The following is a 23,649-nucleotide window of genomic DNA, read 5'->3' on the forward strand; positions in this document are numbered from 1 at the left end:
CCCGTGATAAAAGCACGGGTGGTGGACTCGCAGTCATTTTTAGAGAATATCTTATCGTCAAAATCATTAAAACGGCTGTGCTATATACATCAATGGAATTGATGGAATTAGTTAGTGACGTTTACAAGCCAGGCCTTGCATATATTATGTGTTTACAGCCCCCCCCCCCCACCACCACCATCGGTTAAAAATCGTATTAAAGATTCCCAGTTCCATAATGATTTTTTACTTTTGTTACTAGGAGACTTTAATATCCATTAAGAATATTCAACTAAACCTTGTTCGTCAAAAGTATTGAAGTCTGGTACAATATCGTCACAGACACACTATCGACTAGGTTATAACTAAAGATGATAAAGACATTGTGTGGAATTGAATTGTATTTGACAACCAGATGTCAAATGGATGCATTTTGATCTTCTTTTAAAACAAGCCAACAGTTAGGCGGATGTCTACCACCGAAATCCGAAAATAAATAGATGACACATATTAATTGCACATTTATCTTTTTTAAACGTACTGAGCAATCCACCTTATTATCTATACTTAGTCTAAGCATAAAAATGTTCACAATCAAACTTAGTCAAGGTTTTGAAGTAACCTAGTAGTGAAACTATACACTAAGTTTCATCAATCTTCATCACTTAGAATCAAAGTTATCTTGTCCCAAAGCATCGACCAATGAAATTGCTTAGCTTTAGCTGGAAATGTTAATCATTGAACTCAGTCAAGACATTCACCTAATGAACATCAACATCAAACATTTAAACATTCTAGCTCAAAAAGAAGGAGAGATATTGTGTTCCAAAACGTGTGATGGACAGACAGACGGACAGACGAACCCATTTTAATATTCTCCTGCTTTCTTCGAAAGTCAAGGGGCAATAATAAGAAAGTAATATGGTTAATCTAGTAATCTTTATTAGAACATACTTTTACCATTTCTTTTAAAATACAAACAAACTATAAATAATTATATGAGGGACATATGTGAATTTAAAAGAGATAAAATGATGGTGTACAGATATCAAGTAAACGAAGCCATGGGGGTGGGGGTAGAGGGTGGGGGGCACTTGTACGCATCTATACAACATAGTTGGAATATCCGATTTGACATTCCGGAATTGAATTCTCCAATCCCAATTAGTGACAATCGAGTGAAAGGGGGTGATTTCGGGCTACAATACACGAAAATATATCAAACAACCATGGGAGCTGACGGGTACAGGTTGGGGCTCTAGGGACCCGGGAACCACCTAAATAACAGTATAAATTATTTTTTTTTGTTATTATTCGTGTAAATCTGTTATATTCTGAAGATTGGGGTGATGTAGCTGGTGAAATCGGGTCTAATAATTGTCACAATTCACATTAATTAACAACGAGCACCTGCGCCACCCTCACCCCCTGTCAATCAACGAGATCCGTAATCATAATATTAATATGGTGTGACGGGTCTATTTTTTAGATATTTAGATATCCGAGGTAAGGCTTCAACTTGTTTTCGATGAGCTGCGACTTTAGGGAATTTGTCTAAGTTGATTGGATTTCCAAAATTACCAAGCATAGCATCTAAATCTATCAACGCCAAATCAGCCCACGTCAACTGAAATTATAAAACATAAAATAATATTAACACTTAACAAAATTAAATTTTAATTTAAGTAGACCTTTCGTTAATGTACAAAGATTTAATCATCAGCCAATGGAAATCACAAAACATACATGAATAATAAAGATGCTTTCCCATGTACACATATGTACGATTGTATTTAAACTGCAAAAATATTCAAACTAATTTATCTATCAAAAGTTTGCACAATTCCCTCTTAAAACATTGTAATCGGTTGAACTACCCCCATGCCGTGAGAACCTATTTTTGGACCCTAGTTTGTCACGTGACTTGATTGAGATAATCCATTTGTAGCTTATATTTGTCGTTAGTCGGTGTCCATTTACCCTCAATATAAAAGTCTAATAAAATGCTTGGATTATCCTCTGTCAACTTCTTTTTTTACACGGTCTACTGGATGTTTAAGTCCTTCACTTTTCACTTACTCGCTAGCCATCAGATCACTTAAACAAAACTCCTTACGTCATTTTCTGCACAGTCTACAGGACGTTCAAGTCCTTCACATACTCACTAGCCATTAAATCACTTAAAAACACTCCTTACATCATTTGACGAGACGACCTGCCAGTTAGTGACACCCTTATCCTGTGAGCCCCCATGAGTTTTACAGGGAATCTAGTTATTTTAAGATTGGGTGTCTCTACTTTCCCAATATGCCATACTGCCCTATCAATACATTCTTAAAGTCGAACAAAATTATATTATCCTAGGAGACTAACATATTATATAACAGAGGGTGGTTTGGTCAGGAAAGCAATGAATTTTACGATGGCACCAAACTTGTTCATTCATAACAATTAATAATTCTACAGCATGCCAACACATTGGGAATATTCGATTGAACGTTCCGGAATTGAATTCTCTTAATCCCTAATGTCCCCGTCAGACCGAGGTGCCGTCCTTACTGCGCTGCTGCGACCGTACGGCGACCAGAAAATGCGACAAGGTCGCCGGCAAACGTTAACACAAAGCGAGAAAATGTCTTAAAAAATTACAAATTTGAAAAAACTCGCGTTCTCACAGCTTTTCAGACCAGATCGCAGAAACTTGGCGTTTGTTTTGAACATGGTCAAATGATTTACAAATGTTGTCCGATTCATTTCTCAAATAAAATCAGATAAACCTTCCAAATTCTAGCGAAGTCAGGACGAAAACACGAGTTGTACTGCTTCCTATGGGCTATGCTGATGATTGTTAATTGTACTTTACGATTGACGCTGTTGTTGAATGGGTGTGTCAAATAACAATAACATTTATTTTTTATGTCCGTGTTCTAGTTCGTTCGAGGACGAACGAGTTTTCGAAGACGTGTGTAGTGTGACCGGAAATGCTAATTTCTAATATTTTCATTTCATGTGTACCCTTCGTGATTCATTATATTTTCGGAGGCACAAGAATTTGGTGAATTTATCCTTATTTAACCTTGTTCTGTAATTAAATTGGAATCATTGTCAATGTAAATTCTATTTATCACCCAATAATACATTCTACAGTAGATATCGCTTGTGTGATATATTTCATAATCTACTGCGATATCTCCTTAGGAGAAATCGCTTTACATGAATTTGATTGGTCAGTTGAAAAGGAACTACTTTTTTTATTTTCAAAGAACAGTTCATTTCTTATTAAAAGTAACTTTTTTTTTTATTAATAATGAACTATTGTTATTCAATTGACCTTGATGGAAACACTGGGTCAATATAAAGGACTTTGCAATGGTGGAATTGCTGTCAAAAAATGATGTATCACTACGCCGTAATGTTCATTAAAAGTGAAATCTACAGTAAAGAATTATATTTATCTATTTGAGCATGTAAAAGGGGATTGGGTGATAAATAAAATCTCCTACTCGTCTTTTTTGATATCAAAAAATATCAACACTCGTTGATAAAGTAAAAAAACTCGGCAGAGCCTCGTTTTTTGTTACTTTATCGTCGAGCCTCGTTTTTTGTTACTTTATCAACTTGTGTTGATATTTTTTGATATCAAGAAAGACTGGTAGGAGATTCTCTATATGTTCCTAATTATGTTTAATGTTACCGAGGCGTTATATGTGATGTACTTATCCCATTGTTTAGCATAGGGGAGCATACTGATTTCATCGGCAAGGATCGGCAGTAGATTATTTTCATGTTTTTATTGTCTGTATTTGTTTGGTATGTATTTCTAAAGCAGTGCCTATTTGTATTTTTATTGTGCCTTAATCATGCCGGAAATTATAATCATTTAAGTATTTTACTTATTGAGTAAATGCAGGCTTGATCAAAGGGAGATAAATGACGGATTCGTAGAAGATATTAATTTTGTATGTTTTGAAGGTGTTATGATTTTACTTACGTGATTGTATCTGATTAAAGTGAATTATTGTAGACATTTTTATTTTCATACATTGTTAGAGACGTTGACAAGACGTCCCGTCCTATTCGTTGCGAATTACCCGAATTGCTGTTTGCTAATCCCCTACCGAACGAATATTTAATATTCACAATATAATTTCTTAAGACTGACGGTGTGCAGGTAACAGGATTTTGGGCTACAACGCATAAGAGAGTATATCAACCGACCAATGAAGACTGGGCAGGTTTAATATATCCGTCGTATTTAATTACGTCACTATTCGACTAACACGACGTCACTTGTCGGGACCAAGAGCAATTCTGCGTCATTCGATTCCAATTCCCTCGATTCTTTCCATTCGGGACGTTCCGGAGGGCATTCGAGCATGTCCGTCGTTTTAGCTGAGGAAGGTTGTATTGGGCTATATTAGTTTGGCTACTGATACGATAAACTTACAGTGGTCACTACTTACAGTCAAACAGATATATAAATGCTAAACAAGGATTTTAGAAACTTTTTAAAAGCTAACCTTATTACCGACAAGAAATCCACTTGAATTTTCCGATAAAGTTTTTTCTATATATCCAAAACATTTTGGTATCTGTTCTTCGTTGAATTTCTTCATCAACTCGGCCTGTATAAAATACAATCAGTGATATGGTGAGATGGCAATACAAGGACGTGCGTGTGGGCTGGATCACTGTTGGACTGGACGCTTTACACTACAGACAGAGTAGTCTCTATCATTCAGAAAAATGTATATTAGTCTGGATGCGTTGTTACATTATCATAAACAAAGTCTAAGGGAGGTAACTAGTCATTAGTGGGCTGGATCTCTGTTGCGATGGGCGCTTTTCACTACAGAGCAAAGATCCTCATTGAAGCAAAGATATACACAGTTGCATACCCGCCGTACATTTCACCCATCTGTTACCAAAACCTGACAGAAATGTTAATTCCAACCCACTTCATCGATTATTGACCAAAAATCAAAACAAATTACCAAGCAAGGGGAGAAAGGGAGAAACAGAGAGAATTGTTATAAATAGACGAACTTCAAATCGAGAAGGTGAATTTAATGGTGGTTGTCTTCATAGGGCGATTCATTGTGCCCTAAATAGGATGACGTTCTGAAAAACTGAGTAAATTATTTCCCAAAAACATGTACTTACTTTCTTAGCTTCACCTTGTTCATTTTTCAATACGACCATTGATTCTCTGATTGCTATCATCTGGTCTACTAAAACATCAATCTTTGCCTTATCTAGATTAGATTTACCAAGTAATCCTGGGAAACGAAAAGAACGAAATCAAATGAGAGATAGAGGGGGGGGGGGGGGGGAGAGATGGGGTTTAACGTCCACTCGACAAAAACTAGGTCATTTCGGGACTAACACATGGTTTTATTTCAATAAACCCATGAGGTTGGAGAAATCACAGTTTAAAGACTTATTTGTCTGCCATGTACTGTGCTATGAGGAAGATTTTCCCGGACAACTGCGTTCCCACCTGCTCTTCGTCGGATTCCACCTCTTACCTGTACACACCTGTCACCTCATTATCTAATGGTAAAGTCGAATAAGGGGGCACAGGGTTTAACGACCACTCGACACAAACCAGGTCATTTCGAGACTAACGTATGGTACAATTTTACATCAATAATCTGCATAGGGGTCTTTCAGTCGGAGAAAACCAATAGACACGCGAGTTTGGATACGCGACCCAATTCCTTGTCACGTATTCGCTTCCGGGTAGGTGTATTTAGCAGTGGGGGGAAACCAGAGGACCCAGAGAAAACCCACGAGGTTAGATAGGCGACCCAATTCCTTGTCACGTACAAGATTGAGATCGAAAACACGCAGTTTTATCCAATGACAGACCTTATGATCTAAAACGAGGAAACTAAATCATTCGGTCAAGTTACTTCCGTCGTGAGTTGATGTATAGTTAGTAACAAACATACCGAATTCGTTGGCTAGATATCTAGCAATAGCAACACTTTCTGGAATTTTCTGTCCATCTACTTCCAAATATGGTAAGGAACCGAGAGGAGTTGCTGAAATAAAACACCAGGTATTATTACTTTCATGACGAAATAAATGGAATCGATCTTGATCAATATCAGATTTACAATAATTTTACAAACAAGCTTAATCATCAAATGTCATTTTAATTTATTACAACCAACAACGTCCAGTCATACATAGGCCTATATCATTGTTTATTTACGTCACTAGTATATTTATTACAACCAACAATGTCCAGTCATACATAGGCCTATATCATTGTTTATTTACGTCACTAGTATATTTATTACAACCAACAATGTCCAGTCATACATAGGCCTATATCATTGTTTATTTACGTCACTAGTATATTTATTACAACCAACAATGTCCAGTCATACATAGGCCTATATCATTGTTTATTTACGTCACTAGTATATTTATTACAACCAACAATGTCCAGTCATACATAGGCCTATATCATTGTTTATTTACGTCACTAGTATATTTATTACAACCAACAATGTCCAGTCATACATAGGCCTATATCATTGTTTATTTACGTCACTAGTATATTTATTACAACCAACAACGTCCAGTCATACATAGGCCTATATCATTGTTTATTTACGTCACTAGTATATTTATTACAACCAACAATGTCCAGTCTTACATAGGCCTATATCTTTGTTTATTTACGTCACTAGTATATTTATTACTACCAACAACGTCCAATCTTTGTCATCCCGAATGGCCGAATGGTAACGACGTGCGCGCTATATCATATGGTCTATCATTGAGTCAACTGGCGGGGTTTCGTTTCCCCGATTGTATGTGGGAAGAGTAGGGTTGCCTGTTTAACTTTATGGGATTTCTCCGGGTCCTCCGGTTTCCTCCCACTGCTAAAGACCCCTACACGCAAGCGAATTATGGAAATAAAATTAAATCATGTGTTAGTCCCGAAATGACCTAGTTTGTGTCGAGTGGACGTTAAACCCCATCTCTCTCTCTCTCTCCCATTCTGTGACTGCGAGCTACAAGATGTTCATCTATTACATAAGTTGCTATCAGCTTATGACTGCGACCTAGTAGATCTCCATCTTTTGCATCAGGTATCACCAGTCTATGACTGCGACCCAGTAGATGTCCATCTTTTGCATCAGGTACCAGTCTATGACTGCGACCCAGTAGATGTCCATCTATTGCATCAGTTGCTATCAGTCTATGACTGCGACCTAGTAGATCTCCATCTTTTGCATCAGGTATCACCAGTCTATGACTGCGACCTAGTAGATCTCCATCTGTTGTATCCGTTGCTATCAGTCTATGACTAGTAGTAGATGTTCATCTGTTGCATCAGTTACTATCAGTCTGTGGCTGTGAGCTACTAGAGGGTCATCTGGTACAACAGTCTATGGACGAGGGGTAAAATGACGTTAAGATAATTTGAACAGAGGAATGGGGGGGGGGGGGGTCTATTTCTTAGACCGTGACGATTAGACAGTGTATTATTACTTACATCCTTTTACTTTCGGCCAATCAGAAAATTCAACTCTGTCATCTGTATATTCAACCCCAGCAGCGGCAAAAATAAGTCTTGGAGTTTCGCCTCTTCCTTTCAAATTAAAATAATGGTAGACATATTTCTTCCCCATTTTGACTTTTGATTGATGATATCTTCAAATCTGAAACGATAAATATTTATTCAGGGAGTTTCATCCTTCGAGAGACTTCTTACTTGCGGTCGTCTTTTCCAGCCCTGAATTGAGCGTATGTGGCTTTACGCTGGGTACTCCGGTTTCAACCCACAGGAAGGAGAGAGAGAGAGAGAGAGAGAGAGAGAGAGAGAGAGAGAAAGAGAGAAATGGGGTTTAACGCCCACTCGACACAAACTAGGTCATTTCGGGACTAACATATGGTTCAATTTTATTTCCATAATTCGCTTGCGCGTAGGGGTCTTTAGCAGTGGGAGGAAACCGGAGGACCCGGAGAAAACCCAAGATGTTGGACAGGCGACCCTACTCCTTGTCACGTACAACCGGGGATTCGAAACCACCCACAGGATTTGATGTTCGTTGGGGAAAAAATGTATAAAAATCTTATCTCTTCGGAAAAAAAAAAGATTTATTTTAAAACCAAAAGTACTAGTTTCTACTGTTCGTAGCTATTAGTTAACAAATATTTCACGAGATTTAAGTGGTGGTTTATTAAAACCCAGAAGAAGAGATACTGAATTAGTGTGGTCTAAAGGTAATCAGATTTGGTGCTAGGTTTTTGTGACGGTATGGTTATAATCATTAGAATGGATATTTGCGATATTTTAAACCATAGCGGAGGTCCCGATAAGAACAGTTGTCTAGTCATTCGGATAGGACGAAAACCCGAAGCCTCAAATAAACAATGGCATACACGTAAAAGATCCCTTGGCTGTTGTAATTCGATATAATAATAGGTCAAAGCGCCGCTGTCTGGATCAAATTTAATTTTCCTCATAGCAAACTGTTTGGTGTATGTCCGCCTTTATTAGCCCAGTCGGAGCAGAACAGTAGGACGTTCTTCCATAAGTTGATCTATGCGTTATTATAATATAGTATATTGTCCTGCCCAGTCACTAAATGACTGTAAAGATTGTTAAAGTAATTATTAATATTATATGTTGTGTTGTACATGACCTGGTTGGTTTACGCCCCCTAAACAAATACGACAAATACGATATTTTAATCAGATACGTTCAACAAACATTGAATTATAAAACAGACATATTTTGAGTCGCCCATTACACATGAAACAAGATCTGATACGTGGAAAATATAAGAGAGAGAGAGAGAGAGAGAGAGAGAGAGAGAGTGGGAGAGAGAGAGAGAGTGGGAGAGGGGGAGAGAGAGAGAGAGAGAGACTGGGTCATTTCAGGACTAACACATTAGCAGTGGGAGGAAACCAGAGGACCCGGAGAAAACCCACGAGGTTGGGCAGGCGACAACCGAGGAATCGACACCACGCCAGTTGACTGACCTGATGATACAGCGCGAACGTGCTAGCCATTGGGCCATCCAAAAACGACCCCCAACCCCACCCCCGAAAAATATACGCCCACACATTTAATAAACTGGCATGGGCTCACTCACGACTGGGTTTCAGAGTATAGACTCCTACCTAGACACATTTCTCACGACTGGATTTCAGGACAGTTTAACCGACTCCATTATTTTTCACTGCTACATAATTATTATAAAATAAAATGTAATAAAATCCATTTTTTTTCGTCCTACCTTTCTGGAAATAAAATGGAATTTAACGGCCTACTTTTCTGCACCAACCGGGATAATGACTAATAAAGAATAATATACTCCATGCAGTGGTCATTTGATGAATATTTTAGGTGCACACTAACGCGTACGCCGGATCCTGCTTTTTTATTACCAGGCCCTTGTCCTGTACTACTGATGAGGCTAAACTACGATGAAACATCCCGGCCAACACAGAGATCAAACCCAGGAACAGCTGGTTATTGAACCAGCACGTTCATCACTGAACCACTATGAACGTTAATGTTAACTTACTATTTCAATAAACTCTACATGTTGACCGACCCTCATATAAATAAAATAAAATGGTGTTTAACGTCCTACTGTTCTTATCCAACTGGGCTAATGAAGACGGGCACACGCCATACAGTGTGCTATGAGGAACAGTTTTCCCGGACAGGGGCAAGACGGTCTACCCTTATATCAAATTCAAACTGCCAAGGGTTCTTTTATGTCCACGTCAATGTGTACACGGGACCTCGGTTTTTTGTCCCATCCGAACGACTATAACAATAAACGAGGGTTATCTGCTAGAATAGTTTCACATAATTTCACATCACTATTTAAAACAAATGTGAAATAAATATCATCTTACCTGGTGAGAGCGTGTGTGTTAAGTCTTTCATACGATGACAATGTACTAGTTCGCTCCAACTACTGGTATATATATTCATAGAGACAAGTGTATGTTTACTTATGATTCTCCTCGAATAGTTTTGCAAGTCATGTTGCTATGGTGTGTTATTTGAGCCACTTTCCTCGTCTCGCGTCGCCTTTAAAATAAAGGGCGACGCACGACGCAAAATTCGCGTCATTTTTAATTGGTTTTAATCGGGAAGGTACGTCACGCGCCGATGATTTCCGTTTTTGTAGAACATTCTGGTCACTCGGCCAGGTTTACAAAAATTCATTGTGGAACATTCAGGTCACTCCGTTTTATTTACAAAGATAGACAACTCGGTCAAGTAACGATAATAACATAGTAGTTATACGTATACGTAGGTTCAGTTTTCAAGTAGTATAAAACAGATTGTTATAGCTATGTGTATGAGTGACAAAGCAAGATTTCTGAAACGAGATGCGGAGGGGAAATGAAATGGGGTTTACGGCCTACTTTTATATCGAATTCCAACAGCCAAAAGATCTTTTACGCGCACGCCGATGTGTACACGGGACCTCTCTTTTCGTCCAATCCGAACGACTAGACAGCTGTCCTTGCCAGACCCTTTGTCCTGCATCACTGACAACGGGGAACCACTTCCTGGAAAAGCTAGATATGCTTCCTTGGCCAATATCGGGATCGAACACTGAACCTAACGGGATGAAATGAATTGAAATGGGGTTTAGCGTCCTACTGTTCTGCTTCAACTGGGCAAAGGAGCATACGTTATATAGTGTGCTATGAGGGAAATTTTATCCGGACACCGGCGCTACGGGCTACTCTTATATAGAATTCCAACTGTCAAGAGATCTTTTACGCGCACGTCAATATGTTAATGGGATTTCGCTTTTTCGTCCCATCCGAACGACTAGACAGCTGTCCTTTTCGGGCCCTCTGTCCTGCATCACTGACAAGGGGAAACCTCATTGGAAAATCCCGTAGCGAGCTGACCTGCCGTAGAACATGGACTAATCACCAACATGTTTTTTATTTTAAGGACAAGAGAAACGGTTATTCATGTAAAAGATAAAATCAATCAATCAAACAAACCACTATTCTATAAGCTTCAACACCATCTTCTATTCAAGTCTATGTTAATACGTTTTGCTTTGTCATTGTTTACTTTTCACTTAAAGGGCGTATAACTCTAAAAAGTACACATTATTGTAACGTGGGTGTAAATAAAGCGATTTATATTGAATAGGATATTAGCTCTTACATTATGTACCTTTAAACATTTCGGGGGGTTGGATGGCTGAATGGTTAGCGTGCGCGCGCTGTACCATAAAGTCTGTCATTGAGTCGACTGGCGTGGTTTCGAATCCCCGGTTGTACGTGGCAAGGAGTAGGGTCGCCTGTCCAACCTAGTGGGTTTTCTCCGGGTCCCCCGGTTTCCTTCCACTGCTAAAGACCCCAACGCGCAAGCGAATTATTGAAATAAAATTAAACCATATGTTAGTCCCGAAATGACCTAGTTTGTGTCGAGTGGACGTTAAACCCCATTTCTCTCTCTCTCTCTCTTTAAACAGTTCGCGTTTGAAATATTTTCTTCGATACGTGCAGTGTTAGCCATTGGAAATATATTTTTAAAAAAGAAACAAATATGAATCCGTTTTAAAGAGAGAGGGAGAGAGAGAGAGAGAGAGAGAGAGAGAGAGAGAGAGAGAGGGAGAGAGAGAGAGAGAGAGAGAAATGGGGTTTAACGTCCACTCAACACACAAACTAGGTCATTTTGGGACTAACACATGGTTCAATTTTATTTCAATAACTCACTTGCGCGTAGGGGTCTTTAGCAGTGGGAGGAAACCGGAGGACCCGGAGAAAACCCACGAGGTTGGACAGGCGACCCTACTCCTTGTCACGTACGGAATCGAAACCCCGCCAGTTGACTCAATGACAGACCGTATGATACAGCGCAGCGCGCACGTGCTAACCATTCGGCCACCCCCCCCCCCCCTCGTTTTAAAGAAACTAAATGTCTAACTCAATATTTTCCATAATATTCCAGATTAAAAACACAAATTAAAATTCAATATCGATCAAATTCAATCAATTTTGATGTTCTTATCTTGCCGTGAAATTATAGCATCCTAATATCCAATATTTAAGACACAATTAACATTTTATAATCAGTACACGAGTCGTGTATTCTATGGTTTTGGGTGTCATTTTGTAATGAATAAATAAAAACATATCTTACAAGACAATGCGGAAGTAAATAGTAATGGCTAATTCACAAACGTCAAAATAATAATGTTTACGTATTTAACTGAAAATATAATAAATGTTGTAAAACTTGTATATAAATCATTTTATATACATTCATATTACATTAATATGTGATTTTAGAACCATCTTCGTCTATTGTTCCAACAGAGCAACACTCCCTTTAATGAAATGGCCAATTAAAATAGACCAAACTAAACATCTACGTTATTTACTTGGTTGTCCAGAAAACCCAAAACAAAACAGGAGTTAGAATATTAAATATTGATATGTGCAGTGAAAGCCACTGAAAATCGAAATATAGATCTGTTTAAATAATATTGCCTTCTACCATACATCAAACTAAACCGTCTTTAACAAAACTGTTATATATTTGATACTTCAGGCGTTCCAACATTAATATTGAGAATTCAGTTATATCAAGGCATCGTTTGTTGACTTAATTTGATCACTCAATATCGATTAGTTCACATCAAATAATCCAGTATTTAACCAAACGCCGCACAATTTGTCTTTCTTTTAATCGGTTGATATTCTCTTATAATCAGTAACCAGGCTATATAAAAGTTTGCTATGTTAAAGACTGCCTTGCCAGAAGAAAAACTCTTTGATGGTTCACCACTTGATACACAAATCTTCATCTTCTCCATGACAACGTCGACTCAGTCAACAGTGGTGGATACAGGTGGTGGTTCTAGGGGCCCGGGAACCACCTAAATAACAGTAGAAATTATTATTCACCAATTATTCTGCTTCTTCTGTGAAACGTGTAAATCCGAGCTTTCTAATAGTTGGGGCGATGTAGCTGACAAACATGAATGTTATATTCGGGTCTAGATGATTGCCACCAATAACTGACCCCCGCCCCCCCCCCCCCACACACACACTGTCAATCAAATAGCTCTGTTCATCATCATAATATTAATGTGACGTAACGGGTCTGTGTTTTAGATATGTAGATATCTGAGGTAAGGCTTCAACTTGTTTCTTGTGAGCTGTGAGTTTCGGGAAATCGTCTAAGTTGATTAAATTTCCTAAATTACCAAGCAATTCATCTAAATCTATTAACGCCAAATCTCCCCAAGTCAACTGAAATTATAAATTAAAGTTTAAATTAAATTGTGTTAAAGATACTGACCTTCTATTGGCCGATTAAATCATCAGCCAATGGAAATCACAAAACACAAATGAATATTTAATAAAGGCGCCTTCCCAAGTACACATTGTACGATTGTCTGATATATTTGGACTACAAACATATTCAAATGAATTTATCTATCAAAAGGGCCTTTTTCGAAGCCGCTTTGTTTGTCACGTGACATGTGCTTTTCGGGGATAGAGCAAGTATGACTTAATGAAGCAGAACAATACATTGCACAGAGCAAACTTAACGAGTGGTCACTACTTACAGTCAAACAGGGGCCTGTTTCACGAAATTTTAACTAAGATAAAATCCAGATTTTAGTAATTTGATTGGATAATATTAGGTTGATTTTAGCGCTTAGACAATCAAAATTGAAGTATCTACTAAAATTTGGATTTTATCTTTAGTTAAGATTTCGAGAAACTGGACCCAGATGTAAAAATATTAAACAAGGAGTTTAGAAACATTTTAAGAGCTAACCTGATTACCGACAAGAAATCCACTTGAATTTTCCGATAAAGTTTTTTCTATATACCCAAAACATTTTGGTAACTGTTCCTCTTTGAATTTCTTCATCAACTCGGCCTGTATAAAATGCAATCAGTTTCAATACAATGGTGTGCGTGTGGGCTGGATCTCTAATGGGCTGGATGCTTTTCGCTACAGACAGAGTAGTCTCTATTATCCAGAAAAATATCCTATGAATATTAGTCTGCATGCGTTGTTACATTATCATAAACAAAGTCTAAGGGAGGTAACTAGTAATAAAGCAACATGTCGACGCCCATTAAATTAATTCAAGCTTGCCATTTCAGACAAATTCATTGGATTGCATTGTCAGTTGAATATCCAAAACTTAATTTTTTTATTGTAAAATTTTTCTCTTCGTGGGCCATATCTATGTTTTTAAAAATTAATCCTAATTCGTCGTCACGATTCATATTTGTTTATAATAACGAAAGAATTGGGAGATTTATTGTCGGAAGGGGCGCAACTCTTACTTGAGTTACGCATGGGCAATGGAGCTGTTCGTCAAATATTGACAACGGTCCCAGACCCTGCGTACGTTGAAGACTGTGATGTTCTGGGTGACCAAGACTACAGACAGAGCAACAAATGACTTATCTTTGCTCCAGTGGTGAACCTAGCATTCTAAACACATCCACTGTACATGTCACTGTAACCAACGAACATATTGAAGATATATCAAACTGATTTAAACGCAGGTCCTATTTCGTTTCGTTTTTTATAGTTCAAAATTCCGTTTTACTTGTCTTTACTACACTAGGATCTGGAAGAGTTGTTATCATTGACGCGTTCTGGATGATGTGAGGGATTAGCCAATGAAATGGTCTGTTACGGTGAGCTTTTGGCGTAAGGTGCACGGAACTGTGGGTAACCCGCTAGAAACATCAATTCTGATTGGTTAATTAAATGTCTGACGTCATAGGTCAAAAGCCGCTTGTATGACCTCTAATGCGACCGCCCAAAACAACTGTTCAGATCTTCATGTAGTGTAGGCCACCGAAAGTATAAAAAAAACGAAACGAAACAAAACGAAACGAAACGAAACGAAACGAAACGAAATATAGATATGTATTTTAATCAGGTTGCAGATATATAATCCATCAAAAATATTAAATGGACGAGAATTCTAGATTTATTGACCTCCTCCATTTTTATATATAACGAAATGGCGAATTTAAAGTAGCCAAGTCTCTAACTCAACATCATCCAAAGTCTTTGACATTGAAAACATAAATTATTTGTCAATTTAAATCAACATTGATGTTGTGATTTTACCTGGAAAAGATGGGCTTCTGGTATCCAATATTTAACACAATATAAACACGAATCGTGTACCATAATACGTTTCAGCCTAATTTGTAACAAGCGACTCGAAGAATGTGGCTAGACATATTCCACAAGATATGTCAAGTGGTGACGCCATATTCTTATCTGATTCGTTCGTGCGATCCTGGAGTTTTACGTCAACTTACACCAAGGGTGATAACATAGACAAATTTTATCTGGAGAGCATGGACAATACATAATATCGGTGTAGATTTGAACACCCAGACGCTAGAGATTGCCATTCGATTTAGACTTCTGACGTGTTTCGCCGAACATAACTAATTAGAAATTACAGTAAAAACGGAAACGATTGAATGTAAACCTGTTTATATAAATTCATATCACATTTCTATATGCGTTGCGATCCATTTGTGTCCATTTCTATGTGTCAAATATTAGCGCTTTAGCACCTTTAAATGGACAGTTCATACCAAAAGCCAAATGTAAAAAAATAGTTTAATTTTGTTTTCTATACGAAATAGATAATTTGTAAATACCCATTTTATGTCAAGCTGATTAAAACACAGATCCTATTTCGTTTCGTTATCTATATGGAATACATAATTTGTAAATACCCAACTATTAGCGATTTAGCTCCTGTAATGGTGACTGTTGTTCTGAATAGGTGACGTACTGAAACACTTGGTAATTGTATAGCCCAATACTCACTTTTTTAGCTTCATCTTGTTCAAAATGTACTGTGCCAGCCGATTCTCTGACTGCTATCAACAAGTCTACTATAACATCTATCTTTAATTTTTCTAGATTAGATTTACCAGCTAAACCTGTGAAACAGAGAGAATGAAATATGATGTGTGCTCCATCCCGCGCTAATAAAGGTGGGAATATGCCATGAACACATATACATACTAATAATATAGTATGCCATATGCCACGAGGGAAATTCCCCCGGACAGCTGCGTTCCCGACTGTTATGTTCTTAGAATTCCAATAACATAGTGTTCTTTTACGTGCAAACACCTGTCACCTCGTTAATTAATGGTGATGTCGAGTAAGGGATAAACTAGGTCATATGGTACTAACATATGGTACAGTTTTATTTCAATAATTAGCTTCCGGGTAGGGGTCTTTAGCAGTGGGGGGTAACCAGAGGACCCAGAGAAAATCCACGAGTTTGGACAGTCGACCGTATTCCCTGTCAAGCTTGGGATCAGCAGCACGTCATTTTACCGAATGACAGACCTTATGATCTATAGTGGATACGGTAGACCGTTCGCCCTACCCCCGCCCTAGCCAACGTGTTAAAAGCATACCGAATTCGTTGGCTAGATATCTGGCAATAGCAACACTTTCTGGAAATTTCTGTCCATCTACTTCCAAATATGGTAAGGAACCGAGAGGAGTTGCTGAAATAAAACACCAGGTATTATTACTTTCATGAGGAAAATAAATGGAATCGATCTTGATCAATATCAGGAATATAAATGGAATCGATCTTGATCAATATAAGATTTACAATAATCTTACAAACAAGCTTTATCATCAAATGTCTCTTTAGTATTAGCCTTTGAAGGTTTGACAAGACGTGTGCAATAATTTCAACCATCGCACTGGTTGTTCGAAGCTAAGTCTCGCTCCTCCATTTTTTGCTTAAATCAAAATATGGCTGAACTGTTCTAATCTATTTAATATCGGAAAAATCCAATGCTATCGAGCGTTGGTTATCGTCTGGATAAGTTAATTAATGTCTAATTAATAATTTAGATAATATTTCAGGCCTAAAGTAAGGCCTGCTTATGACAATGGTCAAAAATAATATACCCGTTAGCTGGAGATCCCCCTAGGCGAATCCAGCACTACGTACACTACTCTAGCACCCCATATCCTAAAAATATCCTAGTTGATCTAGGTTATAATTGATTACAGGGAGACACCATGGCTAAGTGGGATAAGACGCTGTCGATCCCAGCATTGGCCAAGAAGGTTCATCCGGATTTTCCGACGTGGTTTCCCCTTGTCAGTGATGCAGGATGGAGGGCCTGACAAGGACAGCTGTCTAGTTGTTCGGATGGAACGAAAAACCGAAGCCCTGTGTATAGATCGGCGTGCATGTAAAGGTCCCCTGGCAGTTGGAATTCGATATATTTACTTTCTTTTATTTTCGGCCAATCAGAAAATTCAACTCTGTTATCTGTATATTCAACACCAGCAGCGGCAAAAATAAGTCTTGGAGTTTCGCCTCTTCCTTTTAAATTAAAATAATGGTAGACATATTTCTTCCCCATTTTGACTTTTGATTTATGATATCTTCAAATCTGAAACGATAAACATTTTTAAGGGAGTGTCATACTTCGCGGTATCTCTTACTTCCGGTCGTCGTTTCCAGCCATGAATTGAACATATTTGGCTTTGCTCGGGGTACTCCGGATTCAGCCCACAGTGCGGGAGAGGGGGAGGGAGAGAGAGAGAGAGAGAGAGAGAGAGAGAGAGTGAGTTTAACGTCCACTCGACACAAGCTAGGTCATTTCGGGACTAACATATGGTTCAATTTTATTTCAATAATTCGCTTTAGCAGTGGGAGGAAACCGGAGGACCCGGAGAAAACCCACGTGTTTGGACAGGCGATCCTACTTCCTGTCACGTACAAGCAGGGAATCGAACCCGCTTGACTCAATGACAGAACATATGATACAATGCGCACGCGTTAACCATTCGGCCACAAGCACCACCCCACCCCACCCCCACCAGTGTCAGAAGAGCTAAACCTCTAACTCAATATCATTATATCCATAATATTGGAAATTAAAATATTGGTCCATTTTAATCTATATTGATGTTAAAAGGTTTCATCCTAATATCCAATATTTAAGGCACAATGAACATTTTTAAATCACTACACGACTCGTGTATTCGATGGACATAATGTAATGCCCAAAGAAAAACATATTCAAGAAGACAATTTGGAAGTAATTAAAAATGACTGATTCAATAACGTATAAATCGCTTTATATACACCGAGCTTACATTAATATGTGATTTTACAACCATTGTCGTCTGTTATGATGAATCGATGAAAATGATTGAATTTTGATTTTGAGCTAGGTTTTTGTGACTAGGATCACGATTACAAAATTCTTGAATCGGTTAATCGGCTAGCCAAAAATCGTATCGGTACCGATTAATCGGAAGCCGTATAAATTCTATAATAATGTAAAATAAATGTTTCTTTCGTTGGCTAATAATGTCATTGTCTGTACTGCGTTACAGGGGTTTTCCCTTGTGATTGTTGATATGCGTGAGCACTGAATAGCTGACCGTATTTTATTTTAATACATTTCTTTGGGTTTGAGCTAAAGAGATGTTGGAATACATTTTTTAAATTGGCAATAAACAACATGTACCAAGTCATTATTTTTGATATTTAGTTACGCATTGGACTGAGTAAAAGTAGACATCCCCGAGTTCTGACTTACCCCCACATCTTTAACTGCTAATTAAAAATCCAATACTGGCAATAGATTACAATTCACTAGTACAACAATTCCCGTACATAATATTTTAACATATATAGCGAAAATCATATTGACGGAAAACAACAAGAGAACCCGCACAAGACGGTACAAATAAAAAAAAACATGTGTCTTAAAAAAAGGCGGCAACATATGCCGAGGGAGGAGAAAAGAAGAGCCTCCTGACTAGTAATGTCCGGTTGGGGAACTGTTTATTCGCGTCTCGGACACAGTAACGTCACATTCTGATTGTGAATTAAATAACAAAATACAACTGGATTTAAAATTATTTTATACATGGGGAATTTGTGAGGGAATCTTTCGATTACCTATTACTTTATCAAAATTACATTGGTAGTTTATCGCTTGTAAAAAAGGCATCGCCAACTTCCCCGTCTCGTGCGGCATGCATTAAGTCCATGTATTATAAAGTTCCGTGATATTATCAGCGTACGTGGCTGTTGACAGCTATTTCGCGCCAAAATCAACCATTTTACACATTTCGTAGTTAGCCATTCCTAATATGGAAGGCGAGGAATTCCATGCGACATCGAGTTCGTGTCACTGTAAATGGGAATTTCTGTATTGAGACGTAGTTTCAATACGGTTTTAATATGTAGCAATTCAGTAGTGTGTTAAGCAGACAGTAAAATTCAAACATTATATGTAATTGTATCAATATAAATTGGATGAAACGACTACCGATTTTTCAAAATGTGAATCGGTTTGAGCTAGAAACCGAATCGACTAGGACTAAACCAATTAATCGTGAATTCCTACTAGGAATGATATTACATCTGTTTGTGACTGTGGTGATCTTCATTAGAATAGATAATACGATCTTTTAAACCGTAGATCAACAAAACAGGGCGGTTTTATTCGCCATCTCCCTTTAAAAATACGAATCATTTAGAAAGCATTTAGTAACAGGATAGAGTATTTATTAAACTATAACACATACTTGTTGATATATCACAGTGTCATCTGTTGCTAGGGCGACCAATCGTCTTTTCTCTGTTATTTAGGTCAAAATCAAATAATGAATAAAATGGAGTAAATATACTCCTAGTACAAATTTGCATACGTGTAATTATGTAGGCATGATACGAATTACCCGTGCATATATAATTAAAACACCTATGCAAATTTGTGTGATATGTATGAGCGCGCAATGTCCTGTCCAGTCATTAAGTGCATCTAAAGATTTTTAAAGAAGCCAAGTCTCTAACTCAAAATCATCCAAAGTCCTCAACATTGAAAACACGAATTGTTTGTCAATTTAAATCAACAATGATGTTGTGATCTTACCGAAAAAAAAATGGGCTTCTGATATCCAATATTTAAGACAAAATAAACGTTTCGCCATTAGTACACGAATCGTGTACCATAATGCGTGTCAGCGCTATTTGTAACACGGGACTCGAAGAACGGGGCTAATCATATTCCAAAAGTCGTATCAAACGGCGACGCCTTATTCGTATCTGAATAGAGAGAGAGAGAGAGAGAAATGGGGTTTAACGTCCACTCGACACAACTAGGTCATTTCGGGACTAACATATGGTTTAATTTTATTTCAATAATTCGCTTGCGCATAGGGGTCTTTAGCAGTGGGAGGAAACCGGTGGACCCGGAGAAAACCCACGAGGTTGGACAGGCGACCCTACTCCTTGTCACGTACAACCGGGGATTCGAAACCACGCCAGTCGACTCAATGACAGACTTTATGATACAGCGCGCGCACGCTAACCATTCAGCCATCCAACCCCCCCGTATCTGAATAGCATGCACAATAAATACTATCTGTGTAGTCTGGTATAACCAGACGCTAGAGATTGCCATTCGATTGAGATTTCTGGCGTAGTTCGGCGAACATAACTGATTTGAAATTACAATCAAATCAGAAAGGGGCCAATTTAAATCAGTTTATATAAATTCATATTACATTATTATATGCATTGAGGCCCATTTGTGTCAATTTCAAAGGTCCCAAATACTAGTGATTGAGCTCCTTTAAAGTTGTTATTGGTAACTTATTTCTAGTTGGTTGACGTCAAGCGATACATTTATAAAGATACATGTTTATCACCCAATAACACATTCTACAGTAGATTGGGTAATAACTTTCATATTTACATGAATTTGATTGGTCAATTAAAAAAAGGAACTGTTTTTTTTATCAAAAAGGAACTACTTATTGTATTCAGTTATATTGTTGGGGGAACGTTCTTAATTACCATAAACGTGTTCGCTTCGTAGTGGCTTTGACCTTAAAAGAAACACCGGGTCAATATATAGGACTGTGTAAACAATATCAACACTCGTCGATAAAGTAAAGCCTAGGTTTTTTTTGGTTTTTTTGTTTTTCTTTTTACTATATCGATTTGTGTTGATTCTCGTAGGAGACTCTCTCTCTCTCTCTCTCTCTCCCCTCTCTCTCTCTCTCTATATATATATATATATATATATATATATATACAGAAAATATATTATACGTATGACAATAGGGTCAATTTTTTAGGCCAAGGCCGATAGAAAACCCGAAGTCGATACAAGAACCAACGAATGTAGTAGATCCGGTTGTCATAAACCTTAGCAGCGTGAAACTCACCTCGGATCATATTCGTTTATGATATCAAATAACATATTTTTCTTCAATGGCCTATACTATACACAAATCAAGGGAGTCGCTATGGGTACGAAAGTTGGCCCTACCTATGCTACTTTAACTTTAGGTTATCTTGAGGAAATATGGTATGAGAGGGTGACAACAACGTTTGGCAATGAATTCGGTGATTTAATTAAGACTTCATGGAAACGGTTCTTAGATGATTGTTCTGTGATACTCAGAGTATCTCAAGAAATCATCTCAGAACTTCATAAAATGTTAAATAGTTTAGATGACAGTATTCAGTTTACAATTGAACAGAGTCAATCCACATTAAATTTTCTGGATGTCACAGTTAAGCTACACGCAAACGGCTCTATTGAAACTGATGTGTATTACAAAAAAACCGATACACATCAATATCTAAATTTTAATTCTTATCACCCACCTCATACGAAACGAAACATCCCATATAACTTAGCTAGACGAATTTGTACAATTGTGTCCAATCAAGATGTCAAAGTTCAGAGACTACACGAACTAAAAGGTTTCTTATTAAAACAACACTATCCAGGTAAATTAATAGACGATGCTAACCAAAGAGCATTGAGTCTGGACCAAAGCGTTTTAAGACAACCTAAAGTTCCTGTAGACTCTGATAAAAGGAACGTTGCTTTAGTTACTACATTCAATCCGTCCCAGGAAAATGGGAAGTCTATCATTGAAAATTACATCCATATCCTTAAAAATAGCCAAACGGTGGATAAAATATTGAGAAAAACAAATATAATCAACAGTCTAAAGCAACCTTCCAATCTAGCTAGGATTATAACATCTTCTAAATATGATTCAGTCGCTTCAATTCCAGTAGTTTCGAAATGTGGTAATTCAAAGTGTAAAACCTGTGACATTATTATTGAGGGATCATCCATAAAAATTAATGATGATAATATATTTTATATCAAACAGGCAATGAATTGCCAATCGAACTATGTAATTTACCTTATAGCGTGTCCGGGATGCAAGGGAAGGTATATAGGAAAGACCCAAATGATGCTTAGGTTGAGAATGAACCTCCATCGACAGCACATACTTCAATCAAAATACAGGATGATCCCGCTCAGTGAGCATCTTGAAGTATGTGGTGGGGGTAAATTTAGTGTTTTTCCTTTATATAGACTTAATAGCAAAAACAACGACCTCTTGGAGGCAAAAGAAAGCTATTTTATTGAGAGGTACCACCCGAAACTTAATTCTAAATGAGAGAATAATTAAATTAAATTAAATTAAATAAAATAAAGACCGTGGTGGGATTGAATATTTGTAGTCTGTAGGCTAAGAAATTACTACCCTTGCCTGTATAATAATGTAACTATGACATTGTGACGTCATAGACTATTGTTAATTGAATTATTGTTTAATAAATGCCTGAAGAGCCGCTATCGCGGGGAAAACGTTAGCATAAAAATGTAGTTTTATTTTGCCATCTTTAATTTCAATTATATATTACCAAAGAGCAGCTTTAATTAACTATTCTACTATATATATATATATATATATGTACGATATGCATATTCAATCAGCTACGTTCAACAAACAATCAATTGTAGGGAAATGGAATTGAAATGAAATGGGGTTTAACGTCCTACTGTTCTGCTCCTATGCTAGCCTAATGAAGACGGGCATACGCCATACAATGTGCTATGAGGGCAATTTTGCCCGGGCAGCGACTCTACGGACTACTTTTATATCGAATTCCAACTGCCAAGGCATCTTTTACGTGTACGCCAATGTGTACGCGGGACCTCGGTTTTTCGTCCCATCCGACCGACTAGATAGCTGTCCTTGTCAGGCCCTCCGTCCTGCATCACTGACAAGAGGAAACCACGCCGGAAAATCGGGATGAACTTTCTCGGCCAATGCAGGGATCGAACACCCGACCTCCAGGCTAGCGAGCCAGCGGCTTACCCACTTAACCACGTGATCCCCGCGCCATCTGGGCTAATGAAGACGACCATACGCAATACATTGTGCTATAAAAGGAATTTTACCCGTACAGCGCTCTAAGGCCTACTCTTATATCGATTTATAACGGCCATTTTATGTGCACGCCAATGTGTAGATGTGTACACGAGACCTCAGATTTTCGTGCCATCCGAACTACTATAACAATAAGCGAGGGTTATTTTCTGGTACAGTTGTTACCTGAATTAACACTGTGCAATAAACGAGGGTTAGATTCAGGTACAGTTGTTACCTGTATTATGTGAAATAAATGTCATCTTACCTGGTGAGAGTGTCTATGACAATGTACTAGTTCGCTACAACTACAGGTATATATATATATTTATAGACTAGTGAATGTTTACGCATGACTGTCCTCAAATAGTGTAGCAAGTCATGTTGTG

The 23,649-nt window shown here is 37.8% G+C and overlaps 1 protein-coding gene across 3 annotated transcripts; it reads right to left on the reverse strand.

Annotated features, from left to right (window-relative positions):
• Positions 1-987: 987 nt before the first annotated feature.
• LOC126827823 (probable glutathione S-transferase 5) lies at positions 988-23,649 on the reverse strand. 3 transcript variants are annotated; one of them, XM_050557388.1, is made up of 6 exons: positions 23,529-23,649; positions 17,277-17,442; positions 16,441-16,533; positions 15,836-15,951; positions 4,500-4,604; positions 988-1,606 (listed from the first exon to the last, which is right to left on the reverse strand). In XM_050557388.1, exons 2-6 carry the CDS (start codon positions 17,410-17,412, stop codon positions 1,439-1,441), a joined length of 618 nt encoding a protein of 205 aa, XP_050413345.1. In that variant the 5' UTR covers positions 17,413-17,442; positions 23,529-23,649; the 3' UTR covers positions 988-1,438. The 3 variants fall into 3 exon arrangements, with proteins under 3 accessions (XP_050413345.1, XP_050413346.1, XP_050413348.1); XM_050557389.1 differs by lacking the exon at positions 4,500-4,604 and adding an exon at positions 13,793-13,897; XM_050557391.2 differs by lacking the exons at positions 15,836-15,951; positions 16,441-16,533; positions 17,277-17,442; positions 23,529-23,649 and adding exons at positions 5,143-5,258; positions 5,934-6,026; positions 7,496-7,661; positions 9,877-10,073.

This window comes from Patella vulgata, chromosome 7 (genome assembly GCF_932274485.2).
Source record: "Patella vulgata chromosome 7, xgPatVulg1.2, whole genome shotgun sequence".
NCBI lineage: Eukaryota > Metazoa > Mollusca > Gastropoda > Patellidae > Patella > Patella vulgata.